The sequence below is a fragment of the Rhopalosiphum maidis genome, chromosome 3 (genome assembly GCF_003676215.2).
Source record: "Rhopalosiphum maidis isolate BTI-1 chromosome 3, ASM367621v3, whole genome shotgun sequence".
In the NCBI taxonomy this organism is placed as follows: domain Eukaryota; kingdom Metazoa; phylum Arthropoda; class Insecta; order Hemiptera; family Aphididae; genus Rhopalosiphum; species Rhopalosiphum maidis.
In genome coordinates this window covers 14,638,670-14,656,857 of record NC_040879.1, presented here as the reverse complement: position 1 = coordinate 14,656,857, position 18,188 = coordinate 14,638,670, and the positions used below count along the sequence as shown (strand labels likewise).

Genomic DNA, 18,188 nt, shown 5'->3' with positions numbered 1-18,188 from the left:
GACAAAGCCAAAATGTTCATGTCATACAAATTGCCTAAATATTACTCCTTAAAACATGATACGCTGGAGCCCCCTTAATAGACAGTTTATTAAATTTATAAAAAACATTTTTAAATCAACATTGTTTTTTGTTAATTTAATACAACAAATTTAATAAATATTACAAATTAAAAAATATATTTATCGAAATAATCATACTAATATTTATTATTAACAATATTAATATTGTGTATACTGTATACTATAATATTTTGATTCTCGTATTTTTGTAGACAACATTTTTTTTTTTACAGTTATACAATAAACATGCAATTTAGACAACTGGTATAGTTCATTGTTTTATTCATAATTTAACTATTAATATTCAAGGCGATTGACGAAATGGAGAATCATACTATTTTAATGTTACGTATCATTTATGACTATCAAACTTCAAAAGGTAAGTATTAAATAGGTAAGTATAATAGTTACCTATCAATATTTTTTTGTATTTTTCGCAACATAGCTAAATATCCTAGCGTACAACTTATATCATATTATATTAACTATATATTATTATGCCTACTTTTTTCTTAATTTTGAAGAGGAATTATCTCTCCTTAATCTTTGCAGAATAATCGAGGAAATTTCAAAAAAACGATAAACTATAGGCTACAGATCATTAAAGAAAATAATACTGCACACATATTTGACAAATGGCAACACTATACCAAACCAATGGGATATAAGCTTGTAAGTTTTTTGTTAGGATTATTATTTTAAATTTAAAATAATTCAAATCAATACAATACAAACAACCAACACAGAAAATAATATACATGCAATTTTTCATTTTTTTTTATTGATTCAGTAGACTTTTTATGATTTTTACCTAATATTTTTGTGTTTTTTTATAACAAATCTGAAATATTTTATTGTTACAGTATCTATGAAGCTTTACCATAATAATAGGTATCTACTGGATTACAATTAAAATTGACTTAATATTCATATACCTAACAGTTGATATTTAAAAACTAAATAGCGACTTTATCTTATTAATTAATAATATTAATATTAAGAATAATTACTAATTATCAAAATAACTTAACACCAAAACAATTTGTGTACTTATTTAAGTATTTTTTTTTTTTATATATATATTAGGTTGTAGATAAAATAGGTAGATTTTAATAATATTTGTGCAGTTTTTGTACACTATGCAGAAAAGGGTTTTAAGGTTTAAATGGTAATGCTTTTTATTACTTTCGATAAATACAATCTCATAGATATGTCAAAACTCGATTAAATTAGTCGTTTTTAAATACATATGTGTATTTTCTATCACTATGATAAAATAAAAATTGCCCACATAAACCGAATCTAGTGCCCATACGTATTAAGCGGATGCCTATATTAACCGGAATCCACTGTATTTAACATAACTAAACATTCAGTCACTTTCAGACACTAATTATAACAAACATCATAATATATAATGGATGTATTGAGGTGCTTGTTAAATTATCATGATTTATTTTGGTGCCTATACAAATTCACAATTTTATAAAAAGTGTTTTTATAAATAGAGCCAGTAAAATATATAGTATTATAGTATGTAGGTATCTACTTCATAATTTTATGTCTAATAAGGGATAACATTTTAAAATTATAAAATAAATACATACCTACTGAATACTATGGTACTAGTATTATTCACTATAGTCAGCATTTTATATATTAGATTATGTATATTATTCAGTTCAATTTTAAACATTTATTAAATTACTGTATTTTCAGATTCAAAATATCTGATAATAATGTACTTGTTACACAGTGTACTACCTAATTCCTTCATCAAAGAAAGTAACAAAGGATGAGAATGGAAAAAAATCTTACATAAAATATGAAATAAAAGATTCACAAAATTCAATTATACAAATTACTAAAACAGCATTAGAAATGGAAGCACTTTTTAAAAAAAATGGCATAGAAAGGCCATATCCAATCATGCATACTGATTGTTGGTACATTATTCGAGCTTAAACAAATAATTATAAATTTTGATACAGTCAGATACACGACTTTTACAATCTTAAAAGCATTTAATATTTGCTTCAAAATTGTTCACGTTTTTAATGTTTAATATCCCCGTGAATTGGAAGATGTATGGTTACAAAAAGTATTTTATAATATTCATACGAAGTATTATAAATCATGCACTTTAATAAAACAAATTTCTTTAGAATATAGTGGCTAAGGCATAATTCAAATATTATTATTAAATTATTGATTTTATTTTTACCTTTAGCTAACATACGAGGTGTGGCAATTAAATAACGAGAATTGTGTCTAGTTATTGTTTTTTAGTTTATTTTTTTGTGTCTAGTTTCTATAGTGGTAACGCTGATACCTTGTGTCATGGATTACAAAAATGTGTGACGTGAAAAACGAGCAACGAATCGTCATCAATTTTCTGATGAAAAACCGGACGAAATTTTTCGTAAATTGCATGAATAGTATGAATGGGCATCACATTTCGCATCTGGTCGAAAATCAACGCAAGACGATGTAAGGTCAGGTGCCCCTAAAATCATGCAGGCTGGGCAAAACGTCGAACATTTAAGTGCGTTGGTACGAACAGATCGACGTCTCACAATCCGAATGGTGTCTAATGAACGTTCTTAAGCGATTGTGTTATAGAATGTCTTGTGTGAGGCCGAAATTAGCTAAAAATGGTTGACTCCTTCACCATGACAATGCGCCTGTACACTCATCATTAAAAGTTCAACAGTCTTTGACCAGTAGGAACATAACAACGTTCCCCCACTCCCCGTACAGCCCTGATCTAGCTCTACTGGACTTCTGGGTATTTTCAAAGTTAAAGGAACCAATGAAAGGACAACGCTATGAGAATTTGGAGGACATTCAACGTGTTGTTACGGCGGTGTTGAAGAGTTTAACTTCTGGAGACTTTCAGAAATGGGAAGAACGCTGGATCAAATGAATTAGACTCGGAGGAGAGTACTGTGAAGGCATGGGTGCATAAATCATTGTAAATATTAAATAAATATTTTAAAATTAAAAATATTCGTTATTTAATTGCCACACCAAGTATTATTATTTATTAAAATATATTTATAAACTATAATTTTCAATAATTATGTTTATAGGTTTTTACATTTATTTAATTTTTTAATTTTTAATGTAGTTACATATTATTATAATTTATAATTTATAATTTGAATATGGTTAGTAAGTAAATAATAATATTATAACACAATACCTACCTAATAATGTTTATTTAGACACTGTTTTACTAAAGATTTAAAATTTATAATTACCTATAAGTAATATTAGGTATATTGCATGACTTGTATAAGTTACAGCTAAGTATTTCTCCAGTAATGTTTACATTAAAGTCTTTTTTATAAAAATACATATAATTTAGTTATTTACTACGTATAGGTATATTAAATTTTAAATTTTTTAATCTATATTATTATAACAAATATTTTATAATTCTTATTTCTTAAATGTTGTTTGTATGGAGGTAATATCAATATTATATTATAGTTTTTGTAATAATAAAGAATAATATTTTAAAAGGTGATTCTATATCAAACAACACTCTTATACTTTATAATTTATACTATTATAATAGTACGAGATAGACATAAAAAACACTGCCCGGGCTATAAAAATTCCCGTTTTTCCGTTTCTTTTTTAGGGTTTTTCCTGACGCTTTCCTAACTTGGAAATCTTTTACTTTTGACCCTCTCCCCATCAAAGTACCAACTAAATTTATTTACCTTTACAAAGAGAGGCTGAAGTCAAAAATCAAAGCACTATTACTACTCCAAAACGTGAAGGCAGACAAAAAAATAAATTTAAAAAAACAAACATCATTGTATAATCAATACATTCATCACTTCGTTCAGAATATAAAATATAATATATTTGAAATATTTACTATACTAATAATATGCATAAAAAATTGAGTAGTGAAATATTTAGTTATATTTAAAACTTAGAATATAATAGTTTATTATTTTAAACAAATTTTTTTTATTTTTGTCTTATATTCTATCAATATTAGAGTAATCAATACAGTCACAGATTTAAAGTGATATTTACAATATGTATATTTTTAAAAACCTTAAAAAACAATAATTTAGGTAAAATATCTTCTTCGCGTCAGTGATATGCTTTTATAGTAATATTAAACTTACATATGAATCGGGTACTTCATTTTTACGGCGTTCGGTTACTGACGTGTCTAATGATTTGTCTAAATCTTTCTTTAAAAATGTCTTTTGATTTAATTTTTTTTGTATCAAATTTCTTTGTAATGTGTCGTTCCTTTTAAAAAAAAAAAGTTAAGAGCATAATATAATAGAAGATGATATTTATACTATTATTATATGATATAATCTATACTTTTCTTTAAGCTTATTCAACAATTCAAAATCAATGTTTCTTTCTTTTTTTTTTCTTGGAGTTCAATATTTTGTGCATTTTGCTGTTTCAATTGGTAATTGGCTATATGACGATGTTTACTAAAACAAAGTCCATGCATTATTATGCATTAAAAATGTTGTGCTTAGCTTTAAATTTTTTTCTTATAATAGTACAAATTAAGTTCAGAACACACAATTATTAATATCAAAAATCGAAAATGTATATATAATCGAAATTCGTCAAAATAAAAAGGGTTAACAGATATTCTGAATACAATATACTCTATGTCAGAGGTTCCCAAACTGTGCATCGCGGGGCCCTGGATCAAGTAGTTATGGCCCGTGGACTATTTGGTAAATGGAAACAACATAAATAAATAAATGGAATATATGTTGCATTTGACCAGAAAATAACTAAAGATCTGTTACTACAAATTATTACTGAAGTATATAATGTTGGTTACACAACAGTTGCCTGTGTACATGATTGCGCTGGAGCCAATATTGGATTATGGCGGGAGTTAGATATTTCTATTGAACATAGTTAATTTAAACATCCTATTACGGATGAAAAAATCTTTATTTTTGCTGATACTCCTCATGTGCTTAAACTCATTAGAAATTGGTTTCTTGACACTGGATTTATTTTAAAAAATAATGATATTATATCCAAAATTCTAGTGAAAAAGTTATTAGAAATGTCCAATACAGAAGTCAGTTTTATTCATCAGCTTAGTCATCGCCATTTAACTGTAAGAAGTACTCAGCGGCAAAATGTCAAAACGGCAGCACAATTGATGTCAAGAAAAGTTGGCACTGCTCTTTGTCATTACACCCCGGGAGATAATTCTAAAGATGAAAAAGTAGCTCAAGATACTGGTAATTTTATTTTGTTTATCAATAATTGGTTTAGTGTAATGAATTCATACTCACTGAATGCTGCATTACCAAATAAAAAAGTCATATGGTGTTGAGTTACAACAGCAAAATGAAGTTCTTAATGAATTTATTAATGTATTTTCTACAATGAAATATTCCAACGAAAAAAAAAACAAAATATCTGGCCTTCAAACATTTCAGAAAGGTGTTATAATATCGTGTAAGTCCTTGCAACGTTTGTATATATTACCTAAAAGAAGAGTATGATATTAAGTTTACTTTAATACATTGCTTGAATCAAGATTAATTAGAAACCTTATTTTCTCAATTAAGAAGTCGTGGTGGCCTAAATGATCATCCTACTCCCCTAGATGATTTATATCGGCTTAAAATGATCATTTTAGGCAAAAACCCAGGGGTAATATCCAGTAATTGTAATACTTATGAAATCAAACCTGATGAATTTGTCAAAACCGCCAAGTGCCTATGGACATTAAACCAGATCCAAAGTCAATAAACTATGGTTTATATAATATTGAAGAAGATGCTGAATTAACATCATTAACATCACTTAAAAAAATCATTAACATAGTTGAAGAAGTTGGTGTAGAATATCTTGCAGGTTGGGTGGCAAGAAAATACAGAAAAGATTTTCCTGATCTTGCCAAAGTTCAACATGAAGATCATAATCAAATATAAATTTCCACATAACTGACCTAACCTAACACGTGTTCCCGTCACGTTAGTTTTCGCTATTTCCGCGAGCATATTTTTACAACCGCAAAACGACACGTCCGCTCCTGAGAACAAGCAAGCCGCTCTTCGAGCATCACGCTGGTGGCAACGGCTCCACCCGGCCACCGATGAGCCAGCGCGTTCGTGCGACATCACCGCGTTACACGCACGCATCGACGCGCTGGCGAATCTCATCTTCGACCTGCAGGCCGAAGTGCACGAACTCACTGCCACAACCTCAAGCAACTCCGGGCAGCAACGCAGTAGCGGTTTTGGGTGTATTTTTTTTTTTTTTGTGAGGCGACATGTATCACTCCCCTTCATAACAAAAATTAAATTTGATAATAATGGAATTTAAAAATATAAAAATAGTTATAACTATAATAATATAAAAAAAGTGAGCATTTTAAAATTTGGTAGTCCTGAAAAAGACTTTTTAAGTATGCCTAGTTCTGAAACTATGAATTAAATAAACTATATTAAACTAATATGTTTTGTATGTTAAATTTATACTCTTATTTTTTTGATTAGCATATATGTTTATAATATTATCATAAAATGATTCGGTCTCTTTGAGTTGATGGATCATGGACTTTTCAATTGATAGTATAGTGAGGGAACTTTGTGAAATACTATTTCGAGAATAACGATTGCTTGTTACCTATAGAAATGTTAGCTAATAAAGAGCCATATGACTATTTTAAATTATTTCTTACTGACGATATACAAAACTGTATGGTCTTGGAAACCAATAGAAATGCTGATCAATATCTAAAAAGTATTAGACTGTCACGTAGTAGTAGATTCCATTCATGGGAACCCATAGTATTAGAGGATATGACGAAATTTATTGGATTATTACTTTGGATGGGTGTAGTAAAATATCCGAACATTGCTGATTACTGGAGTAAAGCGGAAAGATATGAAAATAGTGTGGCTCCAAAAATCATGAGCAGAAACAAATTTGAACTAATATTACGTTTCTGGCATTTTTCCGATAACAAAACAAGTGATAAGTCCGATCGTTTGTACAAAATAAGGAATATTCTTGATAAAATTAATTTCAATTTCGAACATTTACTTACACCGGGAGAAATCATCGCAGTAGATGAGTCTATGATCCCTTTCAGAGGGAGATTAAAATTCCGACAATACATTCCAAGCAAACGACACAAGTACGGAGTTAAACTATTCAAAATATGTGATGTTAACGGTTTTACATACAAAATAATTATTTACGAAGGAAAACAGTCTATTTCTGGTCAATCATTAGGTGAAACAATCGTACTGTCTTTATGCGAAAAATATTTAGAAAAAGGTAGAACAGTTATCACAGATAACTTTTATACATCTGTTCCACTCGCTAAACAACTTTTGAAGAAAAAAACACATTTAGTAGGAACACTTAGGAAAAATCGCCGTTATTTACCTAAAGAAGTTATCACAAAAAAAATTTAAAAAGGAGAAATTTTTGGGAAAGAAGACGATAACGGTATTGTAGTGTCAAAATTTAAAGATAAAAGAGATATATTTTTATTATCTACACGTCACAAATTAGATATTATAGACACGGGAAAACAATCCAGAAAAAAAGAAAGCATTTTGAAGCCTGATGTTATTTTATTTCACAATGCAGGAAAAGCTGGTATTGATTTATCAGACCAACTTGCATCTTATTCTACTCCAGTCAGAAAAAGCATCCGCTGGTATCATAAAGTTATGACTGAGATATTACTTAATACCAGTGTTATTAATGCTCAAATCATGTATAACATGAAACATTATGATTCAAAAATGAATGTAAAACAATTTCGCGAGTCGTTAATTGATAAAATGCTCAACCTAAGACCTACCAGCCGGAAATTAGCTCAACAAATGACAGTGCCTAACACACCAAAATTAACAGGAAATCAAAGAAGATCAGCAGCACCTAAACATAAAATAGAGGAAACGGAAGAGAAGTGTCCAAGAAATAGAAAACTAAGAAAACGTTGCTCGGAGTGTTATAAGAAAATATCACAAGAAAAAGGATTTAGGTAATGAGATTATTTGTTGCATCTTTTAATTTGATCATTTTTATAAAATAATTAAAAACTAATAAAAATATATATATTTATGTTTTAGGGAAGCATTAAATAAAACAAAAAAAGTCACTACGTTTTGCAGTACATGTCCATCAAAGCCATTCATTTGTCTATCATGTTTTTCTGATCATATTGTATGATTAAATGTAATAATTTATGTACAATTAAGAATATTTTTTAAATGCGATTAAAATAAAGGAATCAATTAGTTTTTTTTTTAAATTATTCGTTTTTTTCTCGTGTACGCCATAGTGTTATTATTAAGTCATTATTTCCACGCTATCGAAAAATATAGTATATTAAATACAATTAGAGGTTTGAACCGCCGGCGACCCAAGCGGCCCCTGAAGGATAATTTGGTTTAGGTCGCCGGCAACCTAAATGGCTCCACTTTAACGTATCCATGTTAGGTCGCCGGCGGGCTCGTGGCAGTCAACATGTTAAATTCATAAATATATATTATTTAGTCGCCTCAGTCAAAATTGAACTCCAAAACTAATGTTTACCAATTATTTCAATTAAAACTATTAATGAATTTACTCAATTTTAGATAAAATATATAAAAACATATTTTTTCTAGATTCGCAAACATGTTGTAAAAACTTTGAAGCAACTGATTTAATGATTAAAAAATTTACTGCACAGATGTATGATAATAATGAGGAAGAGAATGATTAAAGTTCAGTATTAGATAAAATACTTGACTTAGAATTATTTAATGATATGAATTCCAAGTTAACACATATGTGAATCGTCATAATTTATTACGATATAATTATTTATATTTTATTTTTATGATGTATTAGTCATAAGTATGATAATTTGAAAGACTTAAGTTATTAATTACCTGTTATTTATTTTATTTGTGTACGTTATGACAATTTTGAAAGTATGAAACTGCCAATTTTTATTCATTTTACCATTCACAAATAAATTTAAATTATTAATTAATAAATACAAATACTTGAGCGAGAACTGTAAACCTGAATATTTATTTATTGCATACCTATAATATTCGTATACAGGAACATAAATATTATTGTATTACTATATTTTACTTCTGTATAATTATTGAAAAACAATAAATATGACAGAAATACAGAATATTATAATATATTTATAAATATAGTCATACAATTTGTCACCCAAAGAGCGCTGTGTGCTGGTGTAAAAGCCAATACACATTTAAAGCTTCACATTTTTACTGTTTGTTCCACAACCATATTATCTATAGCCGTGCACGGAACTGAAATTGACGGCATACACAATCGCGATAATATAATTTGCGAATAAATTAGAATAAATATTTTTTCTATTCTTGTAACAATTAAGGGGATCCGAATGTCTATCTAGTAACGGCTAATTCAACTTGGATACCGTCTAGTGATCAAATGGCCACAAGTTGATCCCAACCAAAAATACTTTTTTAGAGTATGTTCACACAACTGGATTGTTAGATAGTCACAAAATCATCCAAATGATTTATTTGTGGGTGGCTAAAGGTAATACAACGACATCCAACAAGAAATAATTATATTTATTATATTTTTATAGTGAATTATGCATAGGTTTTTTGATCACACTATGTCTAGTATTCATTTTTTTTGTATTATTATTAAATTATTATATTATTTTTAGAAAGTTCTACAATATATTTCAATAGCAATAAATGATTTACATTCAATGGGACACACAATAATATCATTGGAGCTAATAACTTTATTTTTAAAAAACAAGGAATCTTCAATGTAAAATATATTCATCATTTCAAAAAAAATAGAAAAAAAAACATAAATGCTTAGCGATACCATCGGCAGTGAACAGTTAAAAAACATGATTTTTAATATAAAAATTAAATACAATATTCAATTACAAAATTTTCACCAACATTGAAAAATGTACAACCTAAAACTGGGGATAAACTTCACGTAGCCCCCGACTTAGTCCGATCGACGTCGAACTTGTGCGAATATTTAGCAATCTATTGCCAACTAATTGCAGCAACCTACTTGAAATCATTTTTAAATTTATTCTTTACGAATTTCATCGTGATATATAGGTTGCCTCAAAAGAGAATAATCAGTCGATCGACCGGTTGTTATCCATTTCCATCTCTCACCAATGGACCCATACTATTGGGCAATCTCCAAATTAAATATAATAATATTAATTATGAGGGACATTAGTCATAAATATTTGTACTCGTGTCTTCGAAAAACGTCAGCTAGCAATGTGATGTGGGAAATTAGAACTTAACACTACCAGAGCTGTTAGTCAGTAGACGCAAAAAATTCTTTTGTGACAAGGTATATAGATTAGGGGATCAGCCCTGACTTTGATCGATGTCGGACTTGTCCGAATGCGAATATATTTTGCTATATTAAATTAGCATAAATTATCAAGTTGTAAATTTAGATAGTTTTAATTTATTTTACAATTTAAATATCTTACCACTATTATAAGTTGATAACCTAACCACATTTTTAGATTCCAGAGAATCCTATGGAACGGCACCCGAGGAGTGTTTTCGGTCCTTTAGAAGGTGGTCGAAAAGTCATTACTTAACGAGATAAAAATGGTGCCACTCAAGAAATTAAGGTATGAACAACAATTGTTTTATCTTGTACTTAAAAATGTTTATTACAAAATAATTTGTTTTGCATAAAGGATTCAATGAAATATATCTATATTCTATCCACTAATTGATTTTTATATATTCATTGTTGGATACATATTTTAATATTTTAATTTGGTGTGGCGACAAGTCCTGCGTCGTAACGATTGCCACCCTGGCAATGTACAGCAGACACAGCTCCGTGTAAACTTTGTCCGTATCGCCGCGGTCTAGCCAATGACCGGTGATGCTGCCGACCCCGTCGCTGTGTCCTGTCTTTTACCGTCCACCTAACAAAGCAGTCTTTGTTTTTGTTGGTCATCGCAAAACCGTTGCGGCATTGCTGTATTCCGCCCTTTGGTTTACGTGCATCCGAGCTCCCGCGCTCATCGTCGTGCCGCACACGTCCCGTGTCCGCGATTTTATTATTTGTAAAAAGTTCACAAAAGTTCCGGCTTTTGCAACAAATACCCCCTTTCGCTTCGTGCCATCGCCTGTCCGAGTTCTCGTAGTGTGGCCGAAGCCATTCGCGACAAGTGCTTCCATTTGTTCAACGAAGTGTGAACACGGTTGACTGTTGTTCCCGCCGTATTATTATTTAACATTGGAATATAGTCAATCGAACCAACTCGTAAATTTCGTGTCCGCGATACAAATTTTTCTATATAAACCCCCGTGCGCTCGTACGCAATACGAATACGCGATCGTTGACCCGTGTTGCCCAACCGACGTTCGGTGGAGTGTCGCCGTCTGGTCGGTCACTGCTTGCCGCTCCATCAACAGCCACCATCATCACCAATGCCTGCCATCAGCTGTTATAAGGTCGTACATAAACGTTTTTTTTCTTTTGTTTTATTATTTATTTTTATTATTATTATTCTACTCGTCACCATTGTGGTACGGCATTTATTTATATTTTACATTTATTTAATCTAGCCGATCGGGTTGTGATTGTGCTACACAATTGACTAACACTAGTTTAATATATTATTATATTAATTGTTGAACGTCAATAAATGTATTATAATATTTTCTGTACCACTAAATATTGTTATTGACATCTTAGGGATCTTACACTCAACATTGATCTTGTAGTTAAATACTTTTGTTTGAATCAACCTTAATATTATACAGTCCACTCTTCCCATCCTACAGGGTTATCGACAATCGACATAAGTATTCACGTACGACGGGTTGCGTGTAGGCCGTCGTCGTTGCGCGCACACATACATACACGTACACTCGTCCGCCAGCTTCTTGTGCTGCCTCTCGCACATTTATATTTAATCAAATTAAAGTTTTGTATACACTGCTAAATGTGAAATTGTGTTCAAATTTTTTGACCAAGATATTTTAATTTTTTTTCTTGAACTCATTATGACGTGATTTCCATCGGTCATCTAATCTCCGTATATGTAATATGTAGAATTCCGAATGATACCCAATTACACCACAAATTGTATAGCTGAAAAATATGTAACAATAGAATGATTTTTATTTAATTAATCAAGGAATTTCGACTGTACATTGCTACGCATTTCTTTTATCAGCATACTTAAATTAAAAATATGTATTGGGTCACGTCCATTGCAATAATAAGACTTCCATTTTTGAGAGTTTGTTGTAATGTGAACGCTTTTATTATGCTTCTCTATAACCATCCTTTTATATTTTTTCTAATACAAAAAAAATTAGCACAAGTTCGTTGATTGTAATTAGAGCATCAAGCCGTTCAATCTATCTAGTTTCGCCAAGCTTCATTATTAGTCGTCGCTTTTTTGTTTCACAGTCCAATTGACAGATTACAACCTTCAACATGGTTTGCCAAAAGTTAATGGTTTCTATTATCGATGAAAGACTCCGATTGCTAATATAAATAAATAACCTTTTACCATCACTACTACTAGACAAATATTCACCACGTTTGATGAATTATACGGAACTTACAAATTTTATCAATTTTCACATACATTTTTTGAAAACGTGCTATTTTATCTATAGTCATTGCTTAGTCCCCTCCGAAGGAGATAGCTAGATCGCGGATGAATTTGGTAGGAGAATTAACGCAATAAATAAATAAATGTGGACAATTATAAGGCTGCCATTGAAACCATCTTGAATAAGGTCTTCGCTCGGAATACTAATACCACCTAGCTGAGCCAGCCGGGAGAATGTAAATGTTAAAACAAAAAGGTTGGTCGTTGATAGTGATTGCCACACTTAGACTAAATGAATAATAAACAGGTGAAGAGAGCACTCAGTTATACAAGAGGGTTATTCTGATAATTTTGGAAAGATACCAAAGATTTATCCAAAAAGGAAAGTTCCGAGTAAATTAAAGAAAGTCGAGATAGATTAATTAATGACTGTACTCTGTGACAGATACCTTCGTAATCTTAAGAAGATTTCTGCTGGTCTAGGAATGATTATAAAACAGAAGAAAACCTGGTTTAGTACTAAACTCCTTAACTACGGAAAAAAAAATATCCTTTGGTAGTGCTTACATCAGTCAGAAATCTTGAAGAAAATTAGTAGAATGTTTCAGGATGTAAGTGATGCTTATCCATCTCTCGCCAAAAGGATCACAGTGCACAGCTATGCACTCGGCAACTGCAAAGGATTTGACACAATTGTATCGTTTTTCATTTCAATGAGTGAGATAAGCCTAATTATAATTAAAAAATATAATTTCAGCTTGAATCTTGGGAACAGCACAAAAGATTCAATGTTAAATTAGAAATGTCTTTACATAATGAACTGCTAATGTTGATTTTGATAATAATTAAACAATAAATCTGAAACAACTTTAAAATCCTTTGAACTTTCAGTGCTTTCGTGTATTAACTTCATCGTATTTCTGATGAATAGCCAAAAGGTTTTTTTCTAGTTTCCATGGTATTAACCAAACTGGCTTACAACTTCTGATCTTAGCACCAAACATGTTTAATGGATTGAATGTACTATTCTTTATCTGTAGGATCTGAACAAGATGTGAGGAGAGCTCTCTCGGTCCAGATAGGACACCCGTATAAGTATTTCCTCACGATTTTAGAATAGCAGATTGTTGATAGCATACAATTTTTTAATATATATTGTCACAGGAAAGGTACAATTTTTGTATAATTCTGGATAGTTTTGATTTTAGTTTTACATTTATAGATGTTTAAAAATATTTCATACGATGAAATTATAAACAAAATGCAAATTATCAAAAATTTGCAGCCACGTGTTATAAAAATTATCTACCGCATATTTTTTTATAAAAATTATATTTAACTTTCACCCAAGAATTAAAATATACTAATATTATCATAATTCGCGTTTCCAAAAAAAGCGCAGATAAAAATATAATACAGCTAGTATTCTTGACATAACATCTGATAGTACTTTTAAGTTTCATCGTTTTTACATGGTTTCATTATTTGGCGTACAAAAAACATAAAATGTTATTGTCATGTTATTCGTAGAATTATATATAGAAAGACCACAATTCGTTAAATGTTTACTTTATCATTATTCATTAATATAATATTGGTAGGTAACTCCTTTATGTTTTTTATTTTACATACATCATATAGATCCAACTATTAAATACACTGTTAATATTTCTCAAAGCAACGTACACTCTAACTTCGGTAACATAAAACGGGGTAACTTTGGCCCACTGTTGGAATTTTGAATACTTCCGTGTGCTGTGATAAGACATTTTTTTTTTTTGATTTTGATATAATTAGTCGTTTTAGACACTTATATTATACCTTTCCACTTAGTTTATATAGTCTCTCATCTTTCTTGCCCTTTTTGCTTAACAGTACACGATACCGCATAATCCAAAAAGACCGATAAGTACGAGGATGTACACAAACTATAAGCCGGAAACGTTGCAGGCATGTCTAAGTAATTAAGTCCAAACAAATGACACAACATAAAGCTTCCGAACACTACAAGATACCTAGATCGACCATAAAGAACAAACTAAAAAATTTGCACAGTAAAAATGTTGGCCGTCCCACAGTATTTACTCCCGCCGTGGAAGCTAGCTTCGCACAGCATTGCATTAAACTTGCAGATTTTGGTTTCCCATTACTTCCCTCGGACCTTAAAATGTCCGTAACTCGTTATTTAGATTGTAAGGGAGTTCGAGTGTCACAATTTACTAATAATATTCCAGGTGATGACTGGATTTGCGGGTTCTTAAAAAGAAACCACGATTTATCGGTGAAAGTAAGTGCAAATATTATAAAAAGTCGTACGAACATCACGTATTTATAACTATGATGAAACAAACCTTACCAACGATCCAGGAACAAAAAAAGTGATAAGTAAAAGAGAATCAAAATACGTGGAGCAAATTTGCAATTCCAGCAAGAGTGCGATTTCACTTTGTTCTGTGGAAATAATGAGGGGCATGTTATACCGGTTTACGTTGTGCTATGGATCACATGGACCGAGGGAGGTCCATCCAACACAAGATACAACCGCAGTAAAAGTGGTTGGTTTGATTCCAACATCTTTGAAAATTGGTTTGTAACAACTTTTTTGAAAGAAGTACAGGGCAAAGGACCTAGCGCCTTAATAGGCGATAAGTTGGCGTCACACATAAATGAACGTGTGTTAGAATTGTGTGATACTCATGATATTAAGTTTATCTGTTTACCACCAAACACCACGCACATATCTCAACCACTTGACATAAATTTTTTCCGGCCAATGAAAAAGGCTTGGAGAGATATTTTGAGGCAGTGGAAAAACACAAAAACTGGCTACTGACACAATTAATAGACAAAATTGGATTAAATAAAGTAGAAAATTTAAAAGCGGGTTTTAAAAAAGCTGATATACACCCAGTGAATAGAGAAAAATTATTAGAACGGTTGGCTGAACATAAAAGTAGTATGCTCGATAATAATTTAATTGGTAAAGCATTTCTGGATCAAATTCAAAATGAACGTCAAGATTTTATTGGATTAGCTGGTAAACCAAAGAAAAAGAAGTTGCAAGTGCAACCGGGCGATAGTATATCAATTGAAGATCTAAGAAAATCACGCGAAAACCCGGGACCTTCAACTTTAAAACCTACACCAAACAAGAAAAAAGTTCGAGGTCTGTCATCTTCATCGAATGAGTCAGATTCTGTGAATTTTGATTTGGAAAGTGACAGCGATAATCTTGACGACGGCAGTGACAGTGAAGATGTAGATAACTTAGTTGAACCCGACGACCACCTCGAAGAACCGGAACTAAATTATAAGGTTGGTGATTTTATTCTAGTCAAATTTCAAGAAAAACAGTTTCCCGGTCGTATCACAGAAATTCCAGATAAAAGCGCAACTGTGTATTGTATGGAGCTTTCAAAGCAGTAGAGGTGGCCAACGAAAAAAGATTGCATTGACTATGAGTGGCGCGACGTCATAACAAAAATAAAACCACCGATTTTGTGCAAACGAAATTTTTTTCGTGTACCAGAACTCAATGAATTTGTGTAATACGTTCTATTATTTAGTTTATATAATTAAAACATATATATATATTTTTTTTATGTAATACATATGTATTAAGAAGTAATAAAAAAACTTATTTATTTTAACTTATTAAACTGTTTTATTCGTTATTTTAGCTTGTTTACCCCCAAAATTGGTTTAATTGCTTTCCAAAAACTTGCTAATTATAGGTTAACTTTGGCCCAAAGAAGCAGGAAGGGCAAATATATAGAGATATTTGGAGGTAGGTTAAAGTTACCTCATTTCCGGGCAACATTGACCCAAATTTTAGTATACATTTCTTATAATTAAAAAACGAAAAAAATAAAAATTAGATTTCGCATAAGGCATTTATGAACACACAATTATGTATATATATATTTTTTTAAAAGTGCAACTTACCTTAAATTAGCTCTAAAGTTTAAAAATGCTGAAAAATGGTACAAATTTACCCCATGTTACGATAGTAAATACTCAACAATTCACCTATCATATTATAATATAATATACTCAATTAGGTAAATGAATACTGTACTATTTGGTACAAGTCTTTTATAAACACTTAAATGTACAACTCGTGGTTAAAGATGTATGTAAAGGTTAAGCTACCAAAAACAATAAAACAATATAAATTCGACTATATAATGCAATTTATTTGAATCAAAAATAGTACTACACTCGAATAAATAAATAATGTGCGTTGAATCCAACATCAGCTTTCTATGTAATACGATATACGCGAAAATTTAAGCAAAAACAATAGTATCGGCATAGATACTAATCACAAGAATCGGATTTGTGTATTCTTAAAATACATGTACTACGCAAATACTAACTGAACAAACGTGAAAAACACATTTACAATGGGAGAAAAACTGAAGAAAAATGTCCGGAAGACCGTCGTCGGCAGCCATTACGAGATCGCGGCCGTAACGAATGCGGAAAAATCGTATACGTACGGGTTTTTAAAGACACGAACTACACATTACAAAAATAAAAACTTACCGGGATAAGTCTTAAGTGATAAATGTAATAATTATTAATTTTCTTTGATTTTATATTATTTATATTTGTATCAAATACCTACAATGTAGTATTTCGCAATATAATAAATAACACAGTTATTAAAACTGGTAAAAATACAATCTACAGCCGTGGGTAAGGTAATTATGTCACTGATACTGTAAGTATCTTACTTATGCAAGTCCAAAATTAATTTTCTCCGTGACACATAAATGTGTTTATAAAATTTTTTTTTTTTGATATTTTACGAATAAACCAATTATTTTTATTGGTAATTATAATAGACGAGGTATTGCTTTGTATTTATCATTAATATAATATATGACACACGAGGTATTAAGTCATAGCTTTTGACTGCAGTATGACGAAATTATATTCTAATAAACACAATGATGTGGATAAGAATGGAATACGCAAACTGACAAGCCGTTGAAGACCATGGTCCATGAGGTTTTTGACCCGATCTGGGTCGATTGCTGAACTGAATGATAATATGTCTAACAAGACGAATGCAACACCAATATGTCTTTTATGTTATTGTAAAAACAATCGTACGCGCCTTATATGAGCGGTACATACAAAAAAAAGACGACGAGAGGAAATATGAAAGCATAATAACATTTATGACACGCGAGCGGTAGACAGAACTGAACTAGTGTACTCACGCCATGTTGTATAATGACGACCGGCGCGCTGCACGAACTCTATTGGCGGTGAATGGAGGTACCATCCTCCCTCGGCATTACTAACACTACCTCCGCATACCTAATTTATGGAGGTAGTCGTTTAATCGTGTTATGAACGTGCCACATGGTTCCCCTTGGAATACTTAGTGTAACATAACATAGTCCTTTAACTGATGGACATGAATTTGGAACTATCAAATAGTTGGAACTGGAAGTGAAGGCGAAATTACTACTTGGTGGTAGAGCTG

The 18,188-nt window shown here is 30.9% G+C and overlaps 1 protein-coding gene and 1 pseudogene across 1 annotated transcript; both read left to right on the top strand.

The window, feature by feature from the left end:
• Nucleotides 1-6,722: 6,722 nt before the first annotated feature.
• Nucleotides 6,723-8,093, top strand: LOC113559962 (piggyBac transposable element-derived protein 4-like). The gene is made up of 2 exons (XM_026965758.1): nucleotides 6,723-7,371; nucleotides 7,516-8,093. Exons 1-2 carry the CDS (start codon nucleotides 6,723-6,725, stop codon nucleotides 8,091-8,093), a joined length of 1,227 nt encoding a protein of 408 aa, XP_026821559.1.
• Nucleotides 8,094-13,287: 5,194 nt separating this feature from the next.
• Nucleotides 13,288-16,114, top strand: LOC113559963 (annotated as a pseudogene).
• The last annotated feature ends 2,074 nt before the right edge of the window (nucleotides 16,115-18,188 follow it).

Bases quoted from the DNA above. Each gene is read 5' to 3' on its own strand.
- LOC113559962 (XM_026965758.1), top strand. From the start codon at position 6,723: ATGTTAGCTAATAAAGAGCCATATGACTATTTTAAATTATTTCTTACT. The intron at 7,372-7,515 runs GTAGAACAGTTA...AAATTTAAAAAG, and splicing joins CGAAAAATATTTAGAAAAAG to GAGAAATTTTTGGGAAAGAA.